The following is a 27,026-nucleotide window of genomic DNA, read 5'->3' as shown; positions in this document are numbered from 1 at the left end:
CAAAGGTGCACTCCAACAATTATTTGCATAGAAGTAGTTAGGTGGGATGCGGTGGCGCTATGGTCTAAACCACAAAGCCTAGGGCTTGCTGATCAGAAGGTCAGCGGTTTGAATCCCTGCGACGGGGTGAGCTCCCTTGTTCGGTCCCTGCTCCTGCCAACCTAGCAGTTTGAAAGCACATCAAAGTGCAAGTAGATAAATAGGTACCACTCCGGCGGGAAGGTAAACGGCGTTTCCGTGCGCTGCTCTGGTTCGCCAGAAGAGGCTTAGTCATGTCTTAGGCACAATAAAAGACATATTGTATGTTAAATATGAATGACAAGTCCTGGTAGTTATTCAGTGGCTTCTAACCCCCCCCCCCCCGTTGTCTTTCCAAGGCAGTGCAGCACTCGCAGCAGCTCTCACAAAGATAAAACATACAAAAAATAAGTCTAAAAACTAACATTAAAAATTAGAGTGAGTGCCTTTTTCATTTAGCTGCCCCATGTTTCTGACATTACAAGTTAGCTCTCATCTTTCCACCACCACCAGGTAGCCCAGCAGACTTTTGCCAGTTGAATGTTGAGGATGAAATCCTTACTCTCAATGGCACAAAGGTTTCAGGTATGGACCAGAGTCAGTGGGAAGCAGCCATCGGCAGCTCACTAGAAACCGGAAACCTTGTCATGGATGTTAGGCGATACGGCAAGAAGGGTGAGCTTTTGCTTGGGGTGACTTCTGCGTGACCTGAAAGGTGTCTGTTCTTTGCCTGCGAACTTGTTGGGATGGATGAGCCCTTTATTTCGGCAGCTTTCTGCAGCAACAGCTTTTTCCTGGCAGCACCTGCTTATTGTAAATACAGTTCCTGCTGCTGCTAATTTTGGGTTGTTGTTTTTTGCATGTGTTAAAGCTGTGTAAATCTGCATTAGCAAGTCTACTTTTCTTAAACGGGAGATAACTTTTTTCAAGGAGAAATATATCCACGTAGCTTTCTTGTTCCCCCAGCCTTCAGAAATACTGATTTTCCTGACCTTGTCAGAGAGATGCAGAAAGAATCCAGCACTTTTATGATTAGTTCTGTGGTTCAGTTTCCTGGAAGAGCATCCATGTGATCTATTCCCCACACCCAAACCCTTGCAATTAGGTCCTTTCTCTGTCCAAATATTCTAGCACTGTAGTGTATACCTGTATTTGAAGAATAAAAGTTAGTAAACTTGCTATTGTTCATTGTGCTTGCCTTTGACTAATGCTTGCTTTTTTGGGGAAGGCGGTCTGTTCATAAAAAGCCCTAACCAATTTCCACACATACAAATTCCAATTCACTTTCTACTTCATCTGTCCCTCCTGTCTTTTTTGTGTGTGTTTTGGTTTTGATGTATTTTCATTAAGTCTTTTTCTTTATGCTTTGACATCTCCCCTGTCTACTTTTCAATTTTTTGATCTCCACATGCCAATCAGACTGGGGCAAAGACCAGCCTTCCCTGCCATATGCAAGGCACAAAATCCTCAATCTCACCAGTATGGCTACCAACATTATAGGTACACCTGAGAACAAATGGATTGATGCAACATCTGTGGACAGCACTTCAGCCAAAAGTCAAAGCATATCAGCACAAAAAGACTTGCACAACAATTTTCAAAATGATGTAAGTATGCCTATGTTTGCATTTGGGAAGAGGTTCTGCATTTCTTCTCTCAGCCACATTAAACTGTGCCTAGAAAGTACTCAAGGGATGCGGGTAGCGCTGTGGGTTAAACCGCAGAGCCTAGGACTTGCCGATCAGAAGGTTGGCGGTTTGAATCCCCGCAACGGGTTGAGCTCCCGTTGCTCGGTCCCTGCTCCTGCCAACCTAGCAGTTCGAAAGCACGTCAAAGTGCAAGTAGATAAATAGGTACCGCTCCAGCTGGAAGGTAAACGGCGTTTCCGTGTCCACATGACCCGGAAGCTGTACACCGGCTCCCTCAGCCAATAAAGCGAGATGAGCGCCGCAACCCCAGAGTCGGCCACGACTGGACCTAATGGTCAGGGGTCCCTTTACCTTTACCTTTTAGAAAGTACTCAATGAAAGTTAAACGTCTCCAAGGTTCGGTTAATGAATAAATGTTGTCTTGGCCTGTTGACCAGAAGTCCAGGTCCTATTGTTAGCTAGGTGGTGATGCAGGCCAGCAACATTTTATGCCAGGACATGTAAAAGTGATGTGGCCAGATACTTCTGCTGTTGTTCAAGTCAGTTGTTCTATTGCGCTATGAGAGAAGCGCTAGTATACTGCAGGAAACTTTTTTAACTTACTGGAGTTTCCTGTGAACCCAACGTAAATACCCATAGAGGCATCTGCTCACTGTTGTCATGTAATTTATCTGTTCTGGCCTTGCTTTCTTCCCATCCAGGTGGGTAATTTTTTCCTACTGCATTGGGTAGGGTAGGCAATAATTTTATTTACCATATTTTTTGCTCTATAAGACTCACTTTTCCCCTCCTAAAAAGTAAGGGGAAATGTGTGTGCATCTTATGGAGCGAATGCAGGCTGCGCAGCTATCACAGAAGCCAGAACAGCAAGAGGGATTGCTGCTTTCACTGCGCAGCGATCCCTCTTGCTGTTCTGGCTTCTGAGATGAGAATATTTCCCCCCCCCTTGTTTTCCTCCTCCAAAAACTAGGTGCGTCTTGTGGTCTGGTGCATCTTATAGAGCGAAAAATACGGTATCTATAAACCTTCACAGAACAGATATCCAAAAAAACCCACCACCACCCACCAAAAAACCAAAAACAATTCAAAGTTGAACCACAAATTTAGCTCTCAATTTCCTGGTTGTCCATTCATTCATTGGATCATTCAGCTTCTCCCAGTGCAACAACAAAGCAAATTACTAGCCAGTTATTTGCAACAAAGCAAATCAATGAGTGTGCCAGTTACCATCTTGCATGTTCAGTATTAAATCGGAAAACTTAACTTAGCTGCCAGAAGTCTGAGAAACATTTGCATAACCCTTTCCTTCTTGAGGACGGAGGAACAAGTTCCACGGAATCTCTTCTCTTAATTTTCTAAGCATCAGAAGCCCATAATGGCACATGAACTGATTGCTAGTTCTTTTAGATTTTAAATCCAGCAATAGATTATTAGATGAATGATTGTTCACTCTGCATCATTTATTAAATATGCATAAAAGTAAAGTTCTTTAGGGGTAGGACCAAAAATATCTATTTTAGCTTTACAGGTTTTATGGCTTACCATACAAAAGCAGTTGTAGTTACTGTATTTTTCGCTCTATAACACGCACCAGACCATAACACGCACGTAGTTTTTAGAGGAGGAAAACAAGAAAAAAAATATTCTAAACGAAATAGTGGATATATGATTTTTGTGGTTCATGCTGTGGCCACAGACATGTGATCTGACAGTGAGTTTGGAGTAGCCCAATGCAAAAATCCTGAGGATCCATGTGGATCCATGCTTTGTAACCACGGAGGATGGAAGGAAGGGGAACCATGGATCACGACTCCATGACTCACGACTGCAGCAGATCCCTCTGTCACCCGCAGGCATTCGCTCCATAACACGCACAGACATTTCCCCTTACTTTCTAGGAGGAAAAAAGTGAGTGTTATGGTGCAAAAAATACGGTATATGGTTTTTTTGCGGGGGTGGGGCATGAAAGTAAGAGTCATGGAATTATTTCAGTATGTTATTTTTTCTGGTTTCAGGATTCAGAAACAAAGGTCAATGGAATGCAAGGAGATGCAAATTCCAATGAGAAAAAAGGTAAAACCATCAGAGCTTTTCAATTGCTAGCTGCAGGCAATGATTGGGATTGAAGGGGGAAATGTATACCTAGTGGATATGGTGTACTGGGGAGTTGTGTACAGTTGAAATATAAGAACTTCCAATTTTCTTTGGTGGCTCATAAATATAATTGCATGCAGAAGACAAATTGGGTTCTCTTCCAGAAGCGTTGTGCATATATAAAGAACTGCTAACAAGATGGCAGCTTGTTCCTTTATTTCTGGATGACTGACAGTATGAGTGTGTGTAATAAGAATGAAAGAAGAGAGGGGGGGAAGGCAGAAATAATTTTAAACAGTACTGGCGTTGAGGTCCTAGCAAGTTCATGGGATTACCTGTCTTTCACTGTCACGTCCGAGCTTCAGTGTGTGTGCTTGGAGGGAGATACTCTATAAAATGCTTTTTGAAAGAAAAAAGAAAAGTATATTCAATGTGTAGAAAATTGTATGGTGAAAATTTATGTGTGCCCAGTAAGACTTGGAGTTAGCTTATGTTTTTTGAAAGTTTAGACTTTTGAGGAAGGCAAAGGAAGAGAAAACCTATCCTGTAATATAAAACTAGAATGCATTTCAGCCCAAGAGCTTAGTTTCCCTTGCAGTTTCCATTTATTCCGGTGGTGTGTTGATGGCAACAGCTTTGTGTGCCTATGCCAGCCTTTCTCAAACTCGGATCCCCAGATATTGTTGGACTACAAATCCCATCATCCTCATTGGTCCTGGTAGATAAGGATGATGGGAGTTGTGGTCCAGCAATATCTGGGAGCCCAAGTTTCTCAAGTCTGGCCTATACCCATGCAGTTAGATTAAGAATGCATTTTTATAATTCCGGCCTGCAGCACATAGAAATTGAAGTGAACCTTCCACTGGCAAGAAGACACCGCATTTGCTGATCTAAGGACACCTGATACTTGTCATGAGCCCAGTGCACTTATTTAAGATTTGTTTTGTTTGATAGTTATATCTAGGCTAATGTGAGCTTTCTAAAAAGGCAAGCTGAATAGAAGTAGCATGTACAAAATGATAAATAACTAAAGAATTGAAAGAAACGTTTGAGCAAGAAGCCCATTCAGACCCTACGGACAACATTTAATGATATTACTACATGTTTTAACTCACCCTTCATCTAAGGAGTTCAGGGCACCGATGTGGAAGTGTGGAAGAGCAACCCTGTAAGGTTGTTCAGGCCAAGAGAGAATGACTTAATCCCAGGCCACCCAATGAAACAAGCAGAGATCAATGTCCAGGTTTTCTGGTTGTTCGTTTCCCAACAATCTCGTTTACTACCCTAGCTCTGCCTCTGCTGAAATTTGAACACTGAAAGATGATGTATAGAGTAGGAGCACTGTACTTTGGTAAACACATTCCTATGACATAGGCTACTATGCTGGCAAGATGTTTGTTTCAATGCAGCTTAAGTTGGATGCTCTGAATAGTGTTTATCCATTGGACAGATATTAAATAAAGCCAAACCACACCACACTGACTTGTTTTGTATCTTCATATTTTTTCCAAATAGACACAGAACCCATTTCTTTGAAAAACTTAAAAAGGCGATCACAGTTTTTTGAACAAGGTAAAAAAACAACAACCCCAAAAGCTAACATTTCATGTACTTTCATGAAATTGTTTCCCAATGTACATTCTTCTTAACAAGTCTCTGGTGTTGGGTTCTAAGTTTCTTCAGTCATTGATTGTTGCCGTCATGCCAAACTAGCTTAATCTGTTTCCATTCTTTCCTTAGGGTCATCAGGTTTTTCTTACAATTCATGGGTCTACCTTTGTGGTAATGGGCTTTGTGTGTTCCTCTGTATCTCAAACCTTTTACACTTCTGATATTTGTTCAAACGCTGCTCTCACTGGGGAGCAGTGTGAAGTACAGAAACCTTTGTTCGGATTTGCAGCTTTCCTACAAAATGCCATTACGCTGAGCAAAGCAACAGACATGCTACAATAAATTCCCAACCCGAGAAATGCAGTCAAATTTAAATGTATTCATAATGCGATTTAGATTTATTAAAAATTGGCAGATTAGTATGCAGTAGCTAATTACAAAATGCCTGTTCCATAACCATGAGCAAATCTTATGGCTCCAAAATACTTTGAAAAAGGGTTTTAAGAATCAAAATGACAGTGTCTCGGCTGTGAATGGTTTGTCACAATTCTCTAAGGCTTCTCCTTTGCATGTTGCATCTCACCTCCTTCATTTTCACTTCAGTAATTTGCTCGTACCTGTTTCAGTATTTTTGTGCACATGGAATGTGTTGAAGTTATTAGGGCACTTCACATTTATTATAACATTAAGTATCACCAAAGTTCTGTTTCCCCTTGAATATATACGTCCCTTTGATAAGTACAAAATATTAAAATGCTTCTCTTTGACTCTGTTTGGATGGTTTGTCCTAGTGATATACTGCTGAGTGAATTACAGTACCTCCTGTGCTCATGGGGTTAGCGCAGGTATCTGCAATGTCTCAGCATAGCTGTCAAGCATCCTTTATTGTGATGGCATATTCCTCTATAAGTTCTTTTCAAAGCCAACAGAGGGGAGAATGGGAGGCCTTGGCCTCCTTGTACATTTCAATCCCCCAGCTTCTCTGGCTGTGCAGGTAGGGCTTTTCCAAACATGGAATGCGCTTCACAGTAAAGACTGCTGGAACGTGGTATGGAACGTGGTCTTATTATTTTCACTGGTTTCCTTAGAATTTTCCACTTCATCTTTTTATCGCATGTTTGTCATCTGATGTGAGAGTCCGCTCATCTTCTGTCAGGGTGGTGCTGTTGCAAAGAGACTTTGTTGTCACTAATAAGTAAAAAATATGTATCTTCCCTCGATTACAAATACCGCTTAGAGTGCCCATGTGTTGCAGATGGGAAATGATTGTTAAACGTTTCCTATACAGTAGACCAGAAGAGATAACAACCCCTGCACAATTATTTGCAGTCTGCCACTATAATCCCAATACTTAATTTTGTGTATATATAAAGTATTAAAGTAATTTCCTGAGAATTGCAACTCTAGCAGTAATATATTACTGCTAGTGTTGCAATTCTCTGGAAGTTGTGCAGTTTCTCAGCATACAGTTCCAGTGCAGGAGCACTTAACCAATCCTACTGATTTTGTATTTGACCTCTGTTGTGCGTGTTTTTATTGTTTTTATATATGCTGCCCTAAGAGCATTATGCTGAGTGATTAATATATCTAGTAATTTTTTAAAAAAATCGTATCAGACAAAGCAAAGGCACAACCTGACCCATCTGATGTATGTGGTTGGTTTTGGCATTGCAAAAATGGGTGCTAAGGAGAATCACATAGAGGTTAAACTGTGGTTGGAATGAAAGTGAATTATACACCAATGTAATGTCTTTGGTAAGCAAGATAAAAATGTACGTGCAGCTGTTTCTTTAAAAACAACAAAAAGGGAGCCATCCCTATTGATGGCCCTAGACCTTCAGAAAAGTACATGAGTAGTAACTTTCAAATAATATGTTGTTTAATTGTATACTGCGTTAGTAGAAGTGGGGAGTTTTTCCAGTGCATTCCTTGCTTTGTGATGAGCTTTGGCTTATCTCTAAATTGAAAAGTGGCTTGGTGGTTCTAGCCAGGTTTTTAAAAGAAGATTCTTTAGCGAACTTTGTGGTATCGCTAAAGTTGAGATGAATTCTTTTAAGACTAAAGCAATATTTAGTAATATTATTGCATATTTAGAGCTATCTATGCTGTGTCTACAAATTTGTATATATCCATTAAGTTGATATTTCCTATTTCCATTGTGCATTGTTAAAGTGGGGGGGGGGGGAGCCATTGAGGGATGAATCTTGCATTCAGCACCCATGAACTATGTGCTGTGCTCATGCAGCCTGTTTTTGTACTGTGCTTTCTGCCAGTGCTACTCATCTTTTGAGGCAGGGAATAGGATGTGTCCACCTTTTTCTGGTGCACTCCTCGTTTCTGGTTGTATGGGTTATTGGGGAGAGGAGGAAAGAGGGAGGTCTTTTTCCAACCCAGTTCACTGAATTTGATGTGTGATATATTAATCTCGATATCTCATTTTGTGTGTTTTCGTTTTGCTGTTCCTCATATCGTTCTAAGACTATCCACGTTTCAGTGCATACTGAGAGATCCTTACTCCCTAATTGTCCTACAGCTGCTATCTTTTCCTGCTTATTGTGGTCAGAAGCCTGTGGTGGATTACGATCTGAAAAAAATGCGGGAATATAACATTCCTGATAAAATACTGCTTTGGCAAGCATTATGAAACCCTGGAGAAAGTCTGGGGAAAATAAAGACTTCTTTCAGTTTTCTCTTGATGTGGTGACGCACATATTCACCCTTAAGATTACCATCGTTGTTGTGTGTTTTTCTGTGTAGAACAGCTGTTTGTCCCTTGCTTGTCCAACTGATGAAAAACTGTAAAATCATACAAGTCTAATAGGTGTTTGTTCATCTGAAAGTCCTTGACCTGATAAGGGAATGGGGCCCAACAGCTTAAATAGTGCCTTCCAATAGCCTACAACTTTAAATTGTATCTTCCAGGTCATACTAACAAAGTTTCTTTTTCTTTCTTTTTAAAATTATTTCTTCTCACTGCCAGGAGGCCCAGAGCCTGCCATTCCTGATGTGAGTACTGCTGCTTAAGTTATAGTAAATAGTATTTAACTAATGAGATAATCATATAACATTTAAAAAGTGTACATTCCCACAAATGAAAATGAATACGCAAAGCAATAAAGATGTTATTATGAGATAAAATAGTATAATGCATAACTTGGGGGGAAATATACAGTCACACATTATCATGAAAATTATTACTTTAAAAACTGATGAACAAGAACTATGGGTGGTATTCAACTAATATTTGCTCAGAGCAGACCTGTTAAAAGTTAATGGATCTAGCTTAGTCATGTTAATTATTGTAGTGGATTACCATCCCGTGACTATAAATCTACCTGCTTGAAACCTAAAGAAAGGTTCTTCATAAGATAGCTTTATTTGGTGAACAAGGGATGTAACCAGATGTTTGGATCCAAAAAGTACTCCCAATATCACATTGCCTCTAAAGGTAAAAAGGTAAAGGACCCTTAGATGGTTAAATTCAGTCAAAGGCGACTATGGGGTGCTGCACTCATTTCGCTTCATGTTGAGGGAGCCGGCATTTGGTGCTGTGGTCTAAACCACTGAGCCTCTTGGGCTTGCCAATCATAGGGTTGGCAGCTGGAATCTGTGTGATGTAATGAGCTCCCGTTGCTCTGCCCCAGCTTCTGCCAACCTAGCAGTTCGAATTGCCTCTAATATGCAAACCTGTCCATGGAAGTGGGAAGGAACAGAGCTGAACCCTCTTTTTCCTTGGGCACTTTCCAAGACTGGCCAAGTTGTGTGGGTGTGATAGCTTGCCGAGCAATAGTGTGCAGGGTTAAGCATTTTCCTTATCTGCCCACTCTGTCAAACTTAAGACAAATTCAAGATTGGGAATCCATGTTCGCTGCCAAATATCTATTTCTGGTCTAAGACTGTAACTGACATTGTGTGTGTGTGTTCAAAGCAAAACAAAACATTCTGCTCTAGCTGATTTTATGTTTCTGTGTTTCAGCTCCCAGTTCCACCCATCAGTGCTTCTAGCCGCTGGGCCTGGGATCAAGAGGAAGAAAGAAAAAGACAAGAGAAATGGCAAGCAGAACAGGATCGCTTACTTCAGGTGTGGACTTAATAATGCAATGCCCATCACTACAAGGTTGGCTCTGGATTTGGCCAGCCAGACTGACCTCCAAAATAAGCCTATTCTGGAATTTATGCTGCCAATAGAAATGGTCTATAGTGATTAAGCTTAACTTAGTGAGGCTAAGTTTTGGAGAGTATATAACTGCTATTTTAAAGCAATTAAAGAGGGAAATCCCCACCATTCATACTAAACATGGTATCAATATGTGGTTTATAATTGCTTTGTATAGATACTTAGAATAAAATCTCATTTGCTAATAGGTTTTATTTCCAAATAAGCACCTCTGAGTTCATCCTATTTTGATGTCTTGTCATCTGTTTTAGAGTAAAAGGCTTCTGGGGCAAAGCATATGCCATCTTAATATGTTCTTAAGCATCCTGAATGCAGCTGTCTGAAAACCAGTTGTGTGTTTATTACTGCCCAACCTCCCTATGTTCTAATCCATTGTACAAATCTCTGAGGAACTAGATGTTTGAGACAAAACCGAATCCTGCTTTGAGATAAAATGTTAAAAGTCTGATGACTTATTTTTGCTCCCTAGACAGAGGTTAAGGTTAACTCATTCCTTTCTAGGAAGAGTGGGTTGCTTCTTATAGGAAGAAGTAAAATAATAGGTAAATGAGAAAGTACCAAGGTAACAATTACTGTATTTGTGCAGAAGCAATTACAAATTTGTATTATACTTCCGCACCACCTTTAAAGGTAAAGGACCCCGACAGTTAAATCCAGTTGCGAATGTCTCTGGGGTTGCGGTGCTCCTTTTGCTTTACTGGCCAAGGGAGCCGCCGTTTGTCTGCAGACAGTTTTTCCAGGTCATGTGGCCAGCATGACTAAGCCGCTTCTGGCGAAACCAGAGCAGCACACGGAAATGCCGTTTACCTTCCCACCGGAGCGGTACCTATTTATCTACTTGCACTTTGATGTGCTTTCAAACTGCTTGGTTGGCAGGAACTGGGACCAAACAACGAGAGCTCACCCTGTTGCGGGGATTCGAACCACCGACCTTCCAATTGGCAAGCCCTAGGCTCAGTGGTTCAGACCACAGTGCCACCCACGGCTTTACACATCCTCAAAAGTGCTTTTTTGGTATATTAGAAAGTACCTTCCCTTGCCATTGATTTGCCAGAACTAGCTTTCATAAGAGTACTGAGATTTTGACATTATTGAGAGGGCACTATTTGAAATGAAACTGATATTTATAATGTAAAAGAGTGTGTGTGCAAGGCTTGCCCAACTATGGATTTATCTTACTTTGTACAGTACAGTCAACATACCACATTTCTATGCAGTTTACATTGCCAGAAAAAAAATATATATGTTCAGCTAATTATGCCATGAAATTAATATACTTTTTAATTTAAAAAACCTAGGAGAAATACAGGCGTGAACAAGAGAGACTGAAGGAAGAATGGCTGAAAGCTCAGAAAGAGGCTGAAAAGGAGAACTCCAAATACTTAAATGAGGTGAGCGCTATAACTTATTGTGGATTGCCCTCTCTTGGTACTTCCATGGAACAAAATTTACAATTTGCTTTCTCCCTGGCTAGTAAGCAAATGCACCAGAATCAGGAAATGCGGGCAACTATATGCCACTAGAAGAAAATCTAAACAGGAACAGGATGATAATAATCAGGACAAACTGAAAATCACAAATCCATGAGTAGCATGAGTTTCTAGCAGTAATGATAAATCATCTTAAAATGTGCATTAAAAAACACTGAAAGTCAAAACAGATGCTAACAGTTCCATTTAGATAGGTTTCCTCAACCTGGTGCCCTTGAGATGTTGTTGAACTACAACTGCCATCAGCCATGACCATTAGCCATGTTGAAGTCCAGATCCATCTGGAAGGCACTAGTTTGGGGAGATCTGTACTAAGAGATCCAAGCAGAATTTCTTATTACAAATCACATATTGTGTAGTAGTTGGTGGCTTAATTTGTGTCTTTGTGTCACCGCTTACCTTCACCAGCTGTTGCTGATCTGTTTCCTTAAGCCAGTTTCAATTAAAAATCTTGAGAAGGAAGTCCGGGTAAGACTTCTTTTTGACAATGGATGCACTGTCAATTTGGATACAAGGTGGATGGATGAAAGACTGTCGCTTTCACCTTTATTCATTTCAGCAAACTACCATCAATCTTTTAGTTGTTTGTGTCCATGACCATGGAGATTGCTGGAAGACTTCAAGAAAAGTTTAGATAGCTTTAGCCCTGCACTGAGGGCTCTACAGTGCAGGTCATACTAACTAATCTACAAGTGTTCAGTCGCCAGAGGCTTAGCAGGTATAGCGTTCAGTTCCCAGATCCATAAAATGCAAAGATCATATTTAATCATGTAAACATACAGTGTGACAGACTTAAATGGTTGATAATGGACCACTTAACTGCAATCTTCCCTAAGCGGTGTACAAGAAATACAATACAGAAAGCTAAAAATTGGTTAAAACTTAAAAATAAATGCCTGCTTTAAGTTAAAGCAAATGAGTAAAATAAAATGTAAGTAGAAGTACTAAATGTGCTAAATATGGCAAAAACCACTAATTTTAAAAGTTAGAGGCAAAGGCAAGTGCTAATAATATTCAATAGTTCCATTTCCTAAAACTCTGCGCCATCCTGTCTGTTTCATTTTTATAAGCCTTGCACTCTCTTCTAGGAGGAGACTGTATTAAAGCCAAATACTGTGTCTGTAACTGCACAAGAACCTCCTGTTTCCACGTGGAGAGCAAATGGAGATCACAAGGCTGACTATTCTGATGCTGGTAGACGATGGGAAGAAGAACGAGAACAGGAGAAGAAGGAAGAGGAAAGGAAACGTCTTGAGGAGGCCCAGAGGCTGGAAGAAGCAGCAACAGCGTTACGAATAGAACAAGAGAGGAAGCGCCAAGAACTAGAACGTGAGAAGGAACGAAATGTGTGCTATGCAGAGGAGCCGAGGTATCAGGAAGCAGCAGAACAGAAATTGCAGGTTGAACAAGTCAAGGAAACTTCGATACAGAGGCCCCAGTATCAAAGGTGTGCATTCAGTTTTTCGCTATGTGTTGTTTTTTTTTGCTATAGTGACCTACAGAAGACATAAGCATAAGCTCAAAAATGTATGACTAAAATACTTTATATTCATGAGAATTTATTATATTGATGCACAAGTACTTGTGAGTGCAAAAAGCAATAGAATCAGCCAATAGGCTTGTTTTGAAACAATGTCAGTTTCAAATTGTTAACTGGACTATTTATGTTGAGGTTTGTGGTAGGACTTTGGTAAAAGCTCTGTTTCCCATGGCTGCAAGTATCCCTGGATGCAAATATACACTTGGCAGCAGCAACCAAGTCCTAGTGGAGTTCTTGTCACACATCAGTATAAGCATTCTTCATTTATCCTCATCCCACCTTATTAAATCAATAATAGGGTCTTTCAGGAGAGCTGACACCAAGTGCTGCAATGGGCAAGAACCCCATATATGACTCTGTTAAGATCTCCCTGGACTTTTGAGGACTCTAGAGCCAATCTTAACTTGATATGTTAGGATGCAGGAATCAGAAATCTGCCCCATCACTAAACCATAATAACTATAACACTTTCCCTCTCCGTGACGCTACACTGACTGATTTCCAGAAGAACTGTTTCAGTTAAGCTCTGCATTCATGGGCTCCAGCCACTGCATCATTGGGTATGCTGCCAGCAAAAGCCTGAGCCAAAAAAATGTGTTGCAGCTACTGCAGCAAAATTTACAAAGGAAAGCTGGATTAAGTATTTGCCATCAGTTGTACCTCCCTCATTCTTAAACCAGGATTTACAGTTAACAAGGCCTGCTGCATGCCTGTTGCAAACAGATGCATAGATAACCAGCGTGGTTTAAGAGAATAGATTGCTAACGTAGGCATTACCTTTGCATGTTTGTTTAGGTCAAGGAAGGCTTATATGTGGCCCTCTAGCTCCCATCACCCCTGACTACTGGCCATGCTGGGCAAGGCTGGTGAGCGTTCGAGGGCAACAGTTTTGCCACCACTGCTTTAGTTTGCTGTGTGTACATAGTCCTTAGCACTTACAATGGATGCCCACCAGGACTGTCAGATTTTGCAGATCTACCTGTATTTAAACCAGGGCAGGGATCCTTTGGGGTGGGGAAGAAGGCAAGGGCCACATTACTCTAGTGTAAAGCTTTTGGAAACTGTTTTGCATTGGTGGCTGTGGCCAGGCAGCAGACAGTCACACACCTTTAACTAGCACCCATCCCTTTCCCTCCCTCTCTCCCCTCCCTCCGGTTTCTTCTCTTTCTGCACTGAGACTTTCAGCACTGCACTCCCACATCTTAGCAATACTCCCAGTATTGCTTCCCATGGCTTCCTCTCTGTGCACTAAGGGTAGCCCTTTTCTGAGCATGCCAAAAGGAATCCAGGAGAAGTTGCCATCCAGGCACACTGAAAGCTGCCTGAATAATCAGCTGTCTTTGCCCACTGAGAAATGGGAGCAGATCCTTGCTTTCTCATTGCTCAGCTGGAGAAAGTAAGTTTGCAGAGAGGGGGGGGGGTTAATTTCTCTTCCTCCCTCCACAGACTTCTCTTGCCCACGTGCTTCTCAGTCACACCATCACTGTGTCTTCCCAATGTGTGTGTCCAAACCTTAAAAATGAATTTGAGTGCATAAGAACCTCAGGTCTTGCATTTCAAAAGTGAAATATACTGTATATATTTTATTTTATTTTATTTTTATTTTGCAAACTGTAAATGCTCAGAACTTGGCACTGAGCATTTCTAAGACAAGTCATGCTGCTGTTGTAAATTATACAACAAAGAACAGGTCTAACTTCCTAATCTGCCATCCCTTCTCCTACAGCTTCCTGTTTTCTTGGATGCAAATCTAGATTTGCAAGAATTTCTTGTTCAATATGTGGGAGGCTATTGTTCATGGTTTTGTATCTTCCTGCAGTGCCAGCCAAATGAGTATCTCTTCCTGTGTAATCTATTCATTCTATTGCATGTTTACTTTAGGCATTTTGAAACACCAAGAAATTCTGATGAACCAACAGGCTACTTCAGTACTAACAGGTAAAACTATGCTGGCTTTCCTGTCCTTCAAATTATGCTTGTTTGGGATTCTTTTACAAGTGTGCCTCTGAAATGCTGGAATCCTGGCACAGCTTAGGGAAATACAGCATTAGTTTGTGGATTACTTAATAATGGGCAACTATGGAAGTATGAAGAGGGACGCGGGTGGCGCTGTGGGTTAAACCACAGAGCCTAGGACTTGCCGATCAGAAGGTTGGCAGTTCAAATCCCCACGACGGGGTGAGCTCCCGTTGTTCGGTCCCTGCTCCTGCCAACCTAGCAGTTCGAAAGCACGTCAAAGTGCAAGTAGATAAATAGGTACCACTCCAGCGGGAAGGTAAACGGCGTTTCTGTGCACTGCTCTGGTTCGCCAGAAGCGGCTTAGTCATGCTGGCCACATGACCCGGAAGCTGTATGCCAGCTCCCTTGGCCAATAAAGCGAGATGAGCACCACAACCCCAGAGTCGGTCATGACTGAACCTAATGGTCAGGGGTCCCTTTACCTTTTTATGGGTATGAGTATGATGGGATAAAGTGTCATTTCAGCTGCATTGCCTTAGATCTTGGGTAGTAAAGGAGGTTGTTGGAACTTCAATTCCTGCACATGTGGCCAGTGATCAAAGGGTGATGAGTCTGATAAGAGCATCTGGGCAGCACCTAGCTGAGTTACCCCTGCCTTAGATCATACCACATAAAACAAAGCCACCACAGCTGCAGAATATTTTTGGGGTTTTTAGAAGAGATATTTGGGTTTTTAGAAGAGATAAAAGCATATACTAATAGTATTTTTGGAAGCCCTTCAGATATGATGTAATGTAGCAAAGTCAGATGTTAAAGTGTAATTCTGTGATTCACAGCAGCCTCTGCACCATGTTTATCAGTATACGTTTCAATGTAGAGGAAAATTAAGATGTGACTGGCTTAATGAGGCACCAGATAATTTCAGCTGTTATTTTTTTATCTTCAACCATTATTGACCGTCATTACATCATACTTTGTTATAGGCTGCTCACCCACATGGTTGTATAATCTAAAATATGAAAAGCAAAGAGTAGGCGTAGAAGGGAGCAAAGATATCAACAGCGACAGGATTTGCTTGAGCTTCTGTAGTCACATAGGACATTCAGGGGGGGGGGGGAATATGTTCAGTGTTCCTGATCTATTTTTAATTGTTACATCTTCCATTCATATCCATATGTCTGAGGCATTTTCCCATTCGTGCCTAGTTATCTTCATTGTCCTTATGTAGTGAACATTGAAACAGCAGTTATTTCCCACCTTATAAGATTGTACCTCTCCAAATTAAAATCACAAAGAACTGGCTCAATATGTTGCAGTCTATAGTCCTCCGAATCTACCTGGGACTCTTGTTCGCTTTATCCATATGCATTTGCTTGACCCTATTTCCTGAGTGTTTTAAGGGAGCAACCCTAATAGGGGCAGAGAGCTTGTGGAGCAGTGGGTTGTCTACTACATTTACAGTTCCGCTGCTTGCGGGGAAGGTTGGGGCAGTTGATTCTTCTCTTTTGCAGCACCAGCTTTTAGGCTGGGCCAGTGGGGCTCCGACTGGATCCCTCACCAAGATATGAGTTGGCTTTTGTTCCATCAGATCTGTCGCTTGCTCCACCCCACCCCTAAAATGCCCCATTTGGGGCCATTGTGTCCGCTGCCCCAGCAGGCACACCAACTGTGCTAACATGTGGGCTCCCCCTGCCAACCCCAAACTGGTGGAATACAGCTGAGGGATACCTCAACCACATCTTAATCCCCAGCAGCAGTGCAGATTAGGGGTCTGGACTGTTCTCTGGATACCCACATACAATTTGCAAATGCTGTGCAGGATTAAATCTCTCTGTATAATAAAATCATAAGGCTGTTGTCACATGGCAGTTCATGTGGCCGCCAGTAGGCAGCCGCATGAGCAGCACGGTGAAAGGAACAACTAGGACAGGCTGTGGTAGCACCCTGGCAACCGTCGTCCTCTGCTACACCACTGCTGCCATTTCAGCCTCAGTGGTGCTAGAGTCTGAGGAGGGAAGCAGCAGAAGAGCAGTTGATGGGGAGCTGGCCTAGCCTGGCTCTTCCTTTGCAGCTTGTGTGGCCCATGGTTTGGTTGAGCTGTAAAGTGAGGAATGTAAAGGGAGAGAGGAGGCCGGGTTAGCCACATGTAAAGGAAGGAGGAGGAGTTTTGTGAGGGGATGGGGTATGTTGAGGTGAGGTGAGTAAAGCTACTAATATGTAACTTCTTAATTGTTTTTAGAAGTAAATCCAGATCAACTCCAGATCTAGATGATCTTCATGCAAATAGAAATGGTGAGTGGTGTGTGCATATTTTTGTTTTTTGTAAAAGGAGATTAAAAAAAAACAAAGCATAGGGATGGACGAAGCCGGATGCTCAGAAACAATATGAGATACTGGATTATTTTGTCATTGGTTATTTGGTAAGACTGAATTATTGCAGAACTTAGGTTCTAGCCTTAAGCCTTGTCTATAGGTACAGGTGGGACACGGGTGGCGCTGTGGGTTAAACCACAGAGCCTAGGACTTGCCAATCAGAAGGTTGGCGGTTCGAATCCCCGTGATGGGGTGAGCTCCCGTTGCTCGGTCCCTTCTCCTGCCAACCTAGCAGTTCAAAAGCACATCAAAGTGCAAGTAGATAAATAGGTACCGCTCCGGCGGGAAGGTAAATGGCATTTCCATGTGCTGCTCTGGTTCGCCAGAAGCCGCTTAGTCATGCTGGCCACATGACCCAGAAGCTGTACGCCGGCTCCCTCAGGCAATAAAGCGAGATGAGCGCCGCAACCCCAGAGTCAGCCATGACTGGACCTAATGGTCAGGGGTCCCTTTACCTTTACCTATAGATACAGGTAGGTACATAATCTGATCTGGGTCAGAATGTCGGGACATGTTGTGCATTATTGAACACTAGATCCCAGGGAGATGCAACCATTTGGATGACTCACAGCTCATTTTAACACCAGTATTTTTCTCCACTGGAGCAGAGATTTGCCTTTGTAAAAAGTAGGCAGAATGCTTCACCTTTCTATCAGTATTCTGTCACGAATCATGACTCATACTACAATGCATATAGAGTATCGTGCATCATAAGAGATGTTACTGAGTTTGCTTTTTATCTCCCCTCCACCCCTTTAGTGCACTTGTGTGATTTGTGTGTCTGTGCTTCTTTATTTTTCAAATTAGGCATGAAGAGCAAACTTTCCGAGCAGTCCTCAAATGCTGGTGACTCACAGAAGAGATCTCAGAAAGAGCATGGCTTGTCCCCAGCTGAGCTGGAAAGACAGCAGATCCTTCAGGAAATGAGAAAGAAGACATCCCTACACACCGACAACAGCTGGATCAGACAACGCAGTTCCAGTATGCACAAAGAGCCTGTTAGTCTTATTGGCACTAGAATGAGGAGGTAATATTGATTCACTGTGTGTTGCCTATCGTTGACTGTATGATGCTCATGCCATTCTGGAACTGTGATTGATTTACAAAGCAGTCAAGGAAAGAATTTATTTTAATTTGAGATGGATCAAATTTTCAGTTTTTTCATGAAAATTTGTATTTCCCCCTTAGATAGAGAGATTCCTGGATGTAGTGCACTGTTTTTGAAGTTGATGTATCATTTAAGCAGCATTTGTTATGATCCTTGTACCTATTTGAGCTGCATTAGCAAAATTTGTTGATGAAATAATTTGTCTTGGATTCCCAGTGTGTGTGTGGGTATTCACCCTAGCTGAGATTGAAAGAGCTATTCTTGTTACACTCAAGAGCCTTGGGTCTGCTTTTGTTTTCTTGGAACAGCAGGCCCACAGGCTATCTCCCAAACTGATTTTGAAGCTCCTCTCAATTTTGGAAGCGAGTTTCCTTGAAGCTTGAGAAACTGCTGCTTCTGAAACATGAATCCATTGCCACCTTGGCATGGTCCTTTAGACCGCCTGTGTATTCATGTGGAAAACAACTCGCTTCACAGTTGGGAGTTCAGAGTTTGTCACTTTGTGAACCTATTATAGAAATTGGCTTTGAATCTGAACATCTGGGAGCATTGTTAACATCATAAGAAAAGTTCAGCATCCTGCTTTCCCACAATTGCCAGCCAAATGCCTCTGGGAACCTCACAAGCAGGGCATGAATGCAATAACCTTACCTTACTATTCTGCCTCTGAATCTGCAAGTTCCATGTAGCCATATTTTTATGTTGAGAACTGTCCTGAGATCTACAGATGAAGGTTGGTATACTAAATGGATGGATGGACAGACAGACAGATTAGTAGTTTCTATGAATTTGTCCAAAGTTCTCTAAGCTAGTGGCCATCAAGGCATCTCCGTGATAGATGGTCATCCACTCTCTGCTTGAAATGAAGGAGAGTCCACCACATTCTGAAGAGTTCATTCCACTGTCCAACAGATCTTAGCATCATAAAGTTCTTCCTGATGCTTAGTCAGAATCTCCTTTCTTGTAACTTGAATCCATTGGTTTGGGTCCTAGCTTCCAGAGCAGGAGTAAGCAAGCTCACTCCATCTTCCATGTGGCAGCCCTTTCGATATTTGAAGATGGCTATTATGCCTTCCTCTGTCTCCTCTTAGCCAAGCTAAACACACCCAGCTGCCTCAAATGTTCCTTATAAGGCTTGGTTTCCAGACCCTTGCTCATCTTGGTTGGCCTCCTTTGCACACATCCCAGCTAGTCAGTATCATTCTTAAATTGTGGCGACCAGAACTGGACACGGTACTTCGGGTGTGCTCTGACCAAGGTACCATTTTGTTACCAAAAAAATGCAAACCTGTTGAAGCACACTATGTCCACGCTCAACCTTCACCTTCTTGCTACAATGGCAGCCATATAATCTTCTTCTTATTTTTTAACGTACAGAGGTGAGAGTTTGGATAACCTTGATTCTTCAAATTCCCGGAGGCCTCATTCTTGGATAGGCCAGTCTGGATCTTCACTGTCTTTATCATCTAGTCAAGATTTTAGTCACCATGTGCCTCCTGTAGTGTCCACTTCAAATCGTGCCTACACGCGCATACCCTCTTCCAGCCTGCCATCTCCTTCGGCCAGTTCCACGAAAACATCATCCTTGCCTCATGTTCTTCCATCTGCGCAATCTCCTGCTCCCCGTTCTCAGTCACCAACTTCTGCTTCCCAGTCTGGAACTCAGCAACGCAGCAGGTATGGGGTTCTGTCTAAAACTTTTGGCTAAAAACTTTTATGTATAACTTAACGTTACTGAGTTTTCATAAGGGGTGATATAGAGAACAATGAACTCCTTCCATCCGTGCAGAAAATAATTAAAATGGCACCATTTATTTTTAAGCTTGCAAGCTCTAGAGACCCACACAGAGCTGCAGAATGTGTTTTGCACTACATAATTAGAGGGACATAAAAATTATTTTGTCAGCTCTGCCTCTTTTGCTGTTTTATTCTTAAAGTGATTTATGCCTCAAAGTGTACGTTTATAAAATCAAGCCATACACACATATATTCTGTAAGCCAGTGGCTCAGGCATTGGGTATATATCCATTTCAACCTCCTTCTGGAAGGCTGAAATTTTGAACAGGGTCATGCGAAGGATTGTGGCCTTCCCAAGATGTGCTTCCACTGAACCCGATTCCCTCTGACCCCTTCCTCATAATTGATATTTATGGGTTCCAAATCAGTTTTGCATGGTAACTAATGTTATAAAATTCCATTTTACAATGTGTATTTAATTAGAACATGAATGCACACATTTAAGCACCCAAGTACCATGTTCACTCCTCCTTGTTTCAGGGTTTTTGAATACCGTACTTTTCCGTGTATAAGACTAGTTTTTTTCCTTTAAAAATTATGTTGAAAAGTGGGGGTTGTCTTATACATGGAGCCACCACCCCCCGCCACATTTTCTTAAATTTGAGCCCCCCCAAATAGGGGGCATCTTATACATGGGGGCGTCTTATACACGGAAAAATACGGTACTTTGTATGGCTTTTTCTGTGGAAAATGTACATTAAGAGCATGTTTATATTATGTAAATAATATGATACTTGTCTTCTTGCAACTTTTTAATGCTGGTTTTTAACCTCTCTGGTTTGAGAGCAGACCATGGTTACATCAGTTTTGATGACACGGTAAAATCATGCTTATTGATGACAAAGCAAGGACTGGAATAAGCATTTGTGAGCTCATTGGGAAGTTTCCAGTCTCCCAACTGTTAGTGATCAGCAATACAATATGTGAACTAGACTGTAGTGTTATCTTCAAATTTTATATGGCAGGACTTCAGAGAGGTTTCTGTTGTATATCCCAGCCTAGTGCTGTGTTGCCTAAAAAGATACAGCTGTTGGGATTTGGATAGGAGCACTTTCTGAAATGTATTCATAATCATTTCCCACAGATAAAGAAAAAGAGAGGAATCTAAATCATATATTCCTGCATGCTAAATTTAGAAATGTTTTGGACATTGTAATTTATGTTGAAAATTTATGGTGGCACTATATTGCATGAGAGATTGCTGAAGGCACTCATTTAATCATTGAAATGGTAACTTCTTTTCCCAATTTGAAAATTTCCGTTCTAGGATAGTAACTTGCAGATTTCTTCTAGCAGTCCTGGGTTTGGGTTCATTACTCATGCCATTGTAGCACTTTCTTTTCAATGACATTTCTCTAGTTTCCTAAAATCTGCCTCTCAGCCGCTTTCTTGTTCTGTATTTAGGTCGGTCAGTGGAAAGCGAGTGTGCTCATACTGTAGAAACGTTCTGGGCAAAGGAGCAGCCATGATCATCGAATCTCTTGGTCTTTGCTATCATTTACATTGTTTTAAGGTGAGAGGTGGGCAAAACGCCAGGGAGATGGAGGAACCTTACACTGCAGGCTAGCATGGCAACTTAGAAGACTTAGGGGCTTTGCTAATCAACCTTCCGCTACATGCATAACTCAGCCTGGCAAATATCTCTGCTTGCTCACCTGCTTCAAATTAAAATAATCAGGTTCTTGATTTGATTGAGGATTTCGAAATATCTTCCATCAGTGGTTTCATGCAACCTTGCACACATCTGAATTAGCATTCTACATTTGCAATTACATCCTTAATCATGTAAGGTGGATTAGTTCGGTCTTCAAATCTTCATCTGTTTGCATTCGCACAATGAGGGTAGTTAATGTATGGAAGAATATAGTCCCTCTGCTGCCACCACCACCACCACACACTTCTGGCTCCAATAGGAAACTCCCTGTGCACTTAGGTCATAAGGGGGTGGGGCTTTGTGTTGAATGCCAGCACTGTCTGAAGCTGGTAAGGCTTTTTCAGTGATGGCACATAGGTGCTCCTCCTGGTGAGGTTGTTTAGCTTTTGGTTTAGCTTCTTTAGGGTCTTCAGGAAGTTGATGGAGAATTCTAGTGAGCCTTTGGAATTGAATGGGTTTTATGGCAGTTCCATCTGAAAATATGACTGCTTTAAAATCGATGAACAAGGTATACTGAAGTTATATATTACAAGCCATCCTGAGCATTTCTTAGAAGCTGTGTGTGTGTGATTTTTAAAAATAAAGTAAGATACACTTAAATAAGCATTCTCACACAGAATTAGTAGCACTGATGTCATTGTAAACATGAAGTCTGACCAGACTTTAAGAAAGGAGATCTAGGGTGGCAGGAATCTGATTGTGACTCATGCTTGGTGCCAAAATCACTGCTTTTGATTCTTTTGTGCCATGGAAACCATTCTGTTTCAGAAAGCAAGACTCTCGTTTACTAATCCCTGGTTCATTCCTCTTCTCTGCTTAAAGTGCGCAGCTCTTCACATTGCTTATTTCTAGTATTAGAACCTCTCCTGCACATTAACACACTCCCGCTCTTCCTCAAGAGGGTACATGGTTCAAATCTTGTATTTGAAAAGTCATTGCAAAATGTGTTCGTGCTGCTAATTGTTCCTTTTTCTTCACAGTGCAATGCTTGCGGGTGCGACCTTGGGGGCTCTCAGGCCGGGACTGAAGTCCGGATCCGAAACAATGAACTCTTCTGCAATGACTGCTATCTCAGATTTAAGAGTAAGGGGTTCCTTCAACAATGCTAAAGTTTTGATTACTTACGCCTACACCAAATGCTTTTCAGAATTATAGCTTTCCTCTGTGTATGTGCTATAGGGATGATTTGTGTTGTAGTGGTTGTTTCCACTGGGATTTGGGAGGATTTTCTTCTTGGATCAATGAGGCTATTTTTTTTCCTGATTTGAAATATTTAAAAAGAAAAAATGGAACAATTACCAAAAGCGCAATTGGAGCAATAGGACTAAAAGAAAAGAAACCAGTATGTCTGAGGGATAGCATTTACATTATTCTGTATTTCTCTCACTATGTGTCATGATACATTAAAAGTACTACACCTACATATTAAACAGTTGATTAGTAATAATTAGGGAGGAAGATGAATGGTTTATAATGTTTTAGATATTGCAAGTTATGACAAATCATAAATTTTATTCTGCTTTGAAGGAGCATCCTCCTCTGGGATAAGGAGGCTTCCTCTTAGTGGTCACAGCTGGAGGAAGACTTGATCTAAAGAGCTGAGAAAATTAATTTTTCATTGGCTGGGATCCTAAGTATGCTTTTAAGGAATTCAGCTTCATGAAATCTGTTGGGTGGCCAACTTATTAAATATCTTAGAGATCATGGGGCCTGGTTCGTCTGCTCCCTTAATCTTGTTATACTCAGATTTGTCTTTAGGAAAGCTTTGCTGTGCATCCCACTGCCATCAGAAGCACAGTTGCTGATCACACGGGGCAGGAACTTCCTGGCTGCAGCATCTGAAATTTGGGAGGCTTAGGCAACCCTTGCCTTATTTACCTTAAGTGTTTACTGAAGGCTGCCTTATTTTTAACCACTCTTCAATATTAGTTGCTTGCCTTCCAATTATGGATTCTGTGGGCTGTTGCTGTTGGATTTTGATCCCAGTTCATTCCATTGTTCTGGTCTTTTATAGTTATTATTTTTTATTTTACTCAGGTTTTGTGGCTATTTAGTATGCTGTTCTGAGGGGCCTTTTAGGTGGGATAATGTGTGTTGTGCTGTGTGTGCCATGCTAATAGTTGCTTGACTTACTTTGCAAGGGACGCGGGTGGCACTGTGGTCTAAACCACAGAGCCTAGGGCTTGCTGACCAGAAGGTTGGCAGTTCGAATCCCCGCAACTGGGTGAGCTCCCGTTCCTCGGTCCCTGCTCCTGCCAACATAGCAGTTCAAAAACACGTCAAAGTGCAAGCAGATAAATAGGTATCGCTCCAGCTGGAAGGTAAACGGCGTTTCCGTGCGCTGCTCTGGTTCACTTAGTCATGCTGGCCACATGACCTGGAAGCTGTCTGCAGACAAACGCCGGCTCCCTTGGCCAGTAAAGCGAGATGAGCGCCACAACCCCAGAGTCATCCATGACTGGACTGGACTTAATGATCAAGGGTCCCTTTACCCTTTACCTTTACCTGACTTACTTTTAGGTGGAGATGACATACCTGAAATGTCAGCTCTGCTTTGAACCAACACATTTCTGCTTTGTATGAAATCACAGGGCAGTGTTTTTAACTTTAGACAAATTCCATTATAGATGAAGTGGAAGTACTTTTACTAGTGTAGCCTATCTAGGTTTCTTTTGAAGTATGAGGCTTTGAACAGTTGGTGGCCTATCCATGTATGATATTTGGAAGGTTCCCCAGCAAGAATTCCAGTGTAGGTTGACGTTACCTTGTCTCTTCCAGGGACTTTGGCAAGAGAAGAGTGGGCCTCTTAGCAAAGCATCATGAGTTACAGAAGTGTCCTAACACAGATCTCAGCCTTGTTTGGAAATAGTTCCTCACGCAATGACTGCAACATCAGGGGATTAGCTTTCTGTGTAAATGAGCCTTTGCATATCTAATAACACAGACGTAATATTCATATCACCTTGGTGCCACTTGAAATGCAATGCTTTTCCGTGGAGCCAATTCACATCATTAGATGTTTCATTTTCTTGAAACATCTGAGTAGACAGGAAACTTGAAAATGCTTTCTTGACTTAAACATGTCCTGTCAAGGTAGCTTTTGTGTTCCTCTTTGAGTTTTTCCTTATAATCTTGCTCTTATATATTAATCTGCTTTTTTTATGTTAATCCACATCCCTGCCTTTTTAGACTCCCTGCTGCTCTCAGCTTCTGCTCTTCTCAAAATGCCTATAGGTGACTCCAAATTCAGGGGTTCAGGACTTCTGTCTGCATCCAGCCCTGTAGTGGGATACTTCCACCCATCTTGCTTGCTTGCTAGCCCACATAAGATTATAGGGACTGGTTGTCTGGCTTTCCATACTGTAAGACTCTTCCAATCACAGTGAAGGCTGCTTCAGACACCTTTAAAGTGCCCAGTTGTGCGTGGTAGCATTAACTTGTAGCCAAAATATCTGCCCGGTGGTTGCATGCCTAAGACTTCAGTTTTTCTAACCCCTCATGTTGGTTATGTGAACTTTTGCAATTGTTGATGTGGAAGGAAAAGCTGAGGAAAATAATTCTTAGTGCAGTCGAACATCATAACCAATGTAGGTGTTTAAATTTGAGGCCAAATCATGGGCACATGCCCTTAGACTTTTCACCCTCTTTTATCCTCAGTATATTTTGGGATGCCATTTAAGAACACTCCTGTTGTTGCCGTTGTCATTATTTGAGCCCCTTTAAAGGGCTAGTCATGTTGTCCTGGTCTTCTAAGGGCCCAAATAGATATCACATTATGTTAAATACTTTCATGCACTTTTGTGTCATTTTAATGTGCATAGCTCTGAGCAGCATTGGGAACACAGTGGATGTGGAGGGAGAGGTTAACCCTTTTTCCTGCTGTGATGCTCATGGAAATTCTTCTTCTCTCCTATATATCAGGAGAGAAATGCTCATTGGAGCCTGACCGTAACTTTCCACAATTCCAGGCAGCTACTAACTTGTGGTAGCTTCAAGTCTCTCTCTCTCCAAGTCTCCCCCTCCTTTTCTGTCCATTAGTTGGCTCATGAGTAAACTTTTGTTACAAGAGCTCCTTCTGCTGGCCTTGTGAAAATCTAATGGCACTTAAGTGTGCTAGTTCATTCAACTTGTTGGGGGATCTCATTATGAGAGCTTGAAAATGAAATTCTCAGGGTTCTACCCACAAGCTACCTTACTTTTCCAGAACAGTTTGGATGTTGTCAGCGCAATTAAGCAGAATGCAAGAAATATTTGAGGATTTTAAGAAAGCAGTTTGCAGTGGAGATGTTTTTATCTTCCTGAACCCTTGCATTAATTAATCCTTCTCTTTCCTCTTATTTTAAACAGCTGGACAGCCAACCATTATGTGATAGAAGCCTTAATATGAAACCACTGCTACAGATAGAGGAGGAAGCTGCTGCTGTAGATCTATAAATATATTTTGTGTGTGTGGTTTTTAAAAAATATGTTTGCCTGTCTAGCTCATGTAGAAAATTCATGGTATCTTTTATTATACTTATATGGAGCTATTTATGAGAAGGTAATCACAAATAAATAAAACAGAGTGCTTTAAGTTCAATGTATAATTCCATCCTTATATATATCTACACACACATACAAAAGGGAGAAAAACATTTAATTGGGTAATTTAAAAATGTTGGAGACTTGCGAGGAAATAGCTTTAATTTTCCAATCATATATGAGGAGGCTTTTTAATGTTCTTAAATGAGCATTACTGAAATAACAAGTATGTATTCGTAACCGCAGTTTCTACATCTGATGTATATGCTATCAAGTTCTGCAGGATATTATGAAATTGCATTCAAAGACATACAGGTGGCTGCTGTCTATATTTGAGTTACTAAGCTTAAGTAATATTATCGTTTTTAAAACTAAAATGTAAACTTCAGTCTGTTTTGCCTGGGATTCACTATTTCATTGTGCTTTAATAGTTATAGCCAATCGGGGAAATTATTTCTGAGGCGTTCTTTCTTTTCATGTTTGAGAAATGTAACTCTACTTGCACCTCAAACAAGTTAATAAGACTGAGCATTTCCCCCCTTCTGTTGACTTATTTTGTATTTGTAAATAAAGTTGCTGATACTGCACTTGAACTGCTTGCATTCTTTATTTTTCCGTCTAGAAGGAAGAAACCCTGCAGAAAAATGTCAGTGAACTCTGATACAATTCAATTGCGAGCCCAGTTACAGCACCCCTGTGCATAGGCAATAGCTATGCTGTAAAGCAGGGATGTCCAACCAGTCGTCCGTGATCGACTGGTCGATCCCCGCGAGGTTTTGGTCGATCGCAGTCGATCTCAGGTTCTTTTTCCTTGGTGGGGGGAGCATTCAGCCCCACCCTCTCCTCCATTCACTCAAAATCGCTAGAACAGAAGACGGAATTTTCGCTGCAAGGCTGTCCTGCCCCTCTAAAAAAGGTTAATAACTTCGACTTTCCTCCCTAAAAAAAAAAGAGCTCAGCACCTTTGACCTGAAACCCACCCCCGGCCACCCCCAAAAGGTGTAGATCACTGCCAGGTTTTTATTCTGTGAGTAG

The 27,026-nt window shown here is 41.5% G+C and overlaps 1 protein-coding gene across 15 annotated transcripts in view; it reads left to right on the top strand.

Moving 5' to 3' along the window:
- LMO7 (LIM domain 7) overlaps window positions 1-26,584 on the top strand; it is a 149,847-nt gene extending 123,263 nt beyond the window's left edge. For 7 of the 15 annotated variants that reach the window (XM_077927761.1, XM_077927752.1, XM_077927758.1 and 4 more), the window contains 16 exons: window positions 532-693; window positions 1,438-1,625; window positions 3,683-3,740; window positions 5,277-5,333; window positions 5,502-5,543; window positions 8,353-8,378; window positions 9,349-9,453; window positions 10,848-10,940; window positions 12,128-12,486; window positions 14,461-14,517; window positions 16,778-16,830; window positions 17,719-17,938; window positions 19,397-19,696; window positions 21,221-21,329; window positions 22,451-22,553; window positions 25,818-26,584. In XM_077927761.1, the coding sequence (XP_077783887.1) occupies window positions 532-693; window positions 1,438-1,625; window positions 3,683-3,740; window positions 5,277-5,333; window positions 5,502-5,543; window positions 8,353-8,378; window positions 9,349-9,453; window positions 10,848-10,940; window positions 12,128-12,486; window positions 14,461-14,517; window positions 16,778-16,830; window positions 17,719-17,938; window positions 19,397-19,696; window positions 21,221-21,329; window positions 22,451-22,553; window positions 25,818-25,840 (1,955 nt within the window). In that variant the 3' untranslated portion in view covers window positions 25,841-26,584. The remainder of the gene's footprint in view (window positions 1-531; window positions 694-1,437; window positions 1,626-3,682; window positions 3,741-5,276; window positions 5,334-5,501; window positions 5,544-8,352; window positions 8,379-9,348; window positions 9,454-10,847; window positions 10,941-12,127; window positions 12,487-14,460; window positions 14,518-16,777; window positions 16,831-17,718; window positions 17,939-19,396; window positions 19,697-21,220; window positions 21,330-22,450; window positions 22,554-25,817) is intronic. The other 8 variants (XM_077927756.1, XM_077927765.1, XM_077927760.1 and 5 more) reach the window with 7 other exon arrangements.
- The last annotated feature ends 442 nt before the right edge of the window (window positions 26,585-27,026 follow it).

Source organism: Podarcis muralis, chromosome 4 (assembly GCF_964188315.1).
Source record: "Podarcis muralis chromosome 4, rPodMur119.hap1.1, whole genome shotgun sequence".
Lineage (NCBI taxonomy): Eukaryota > Metazoa > Chordata > Lepidosauria > Squamata > Lacertidae > Podarcis > Podarcis muralis.
The sequence above is the reverse complement of the archived record's forward strand: the minus strand, read 5'-3'. Positions and strand labels throughout refer to the sequence as shown.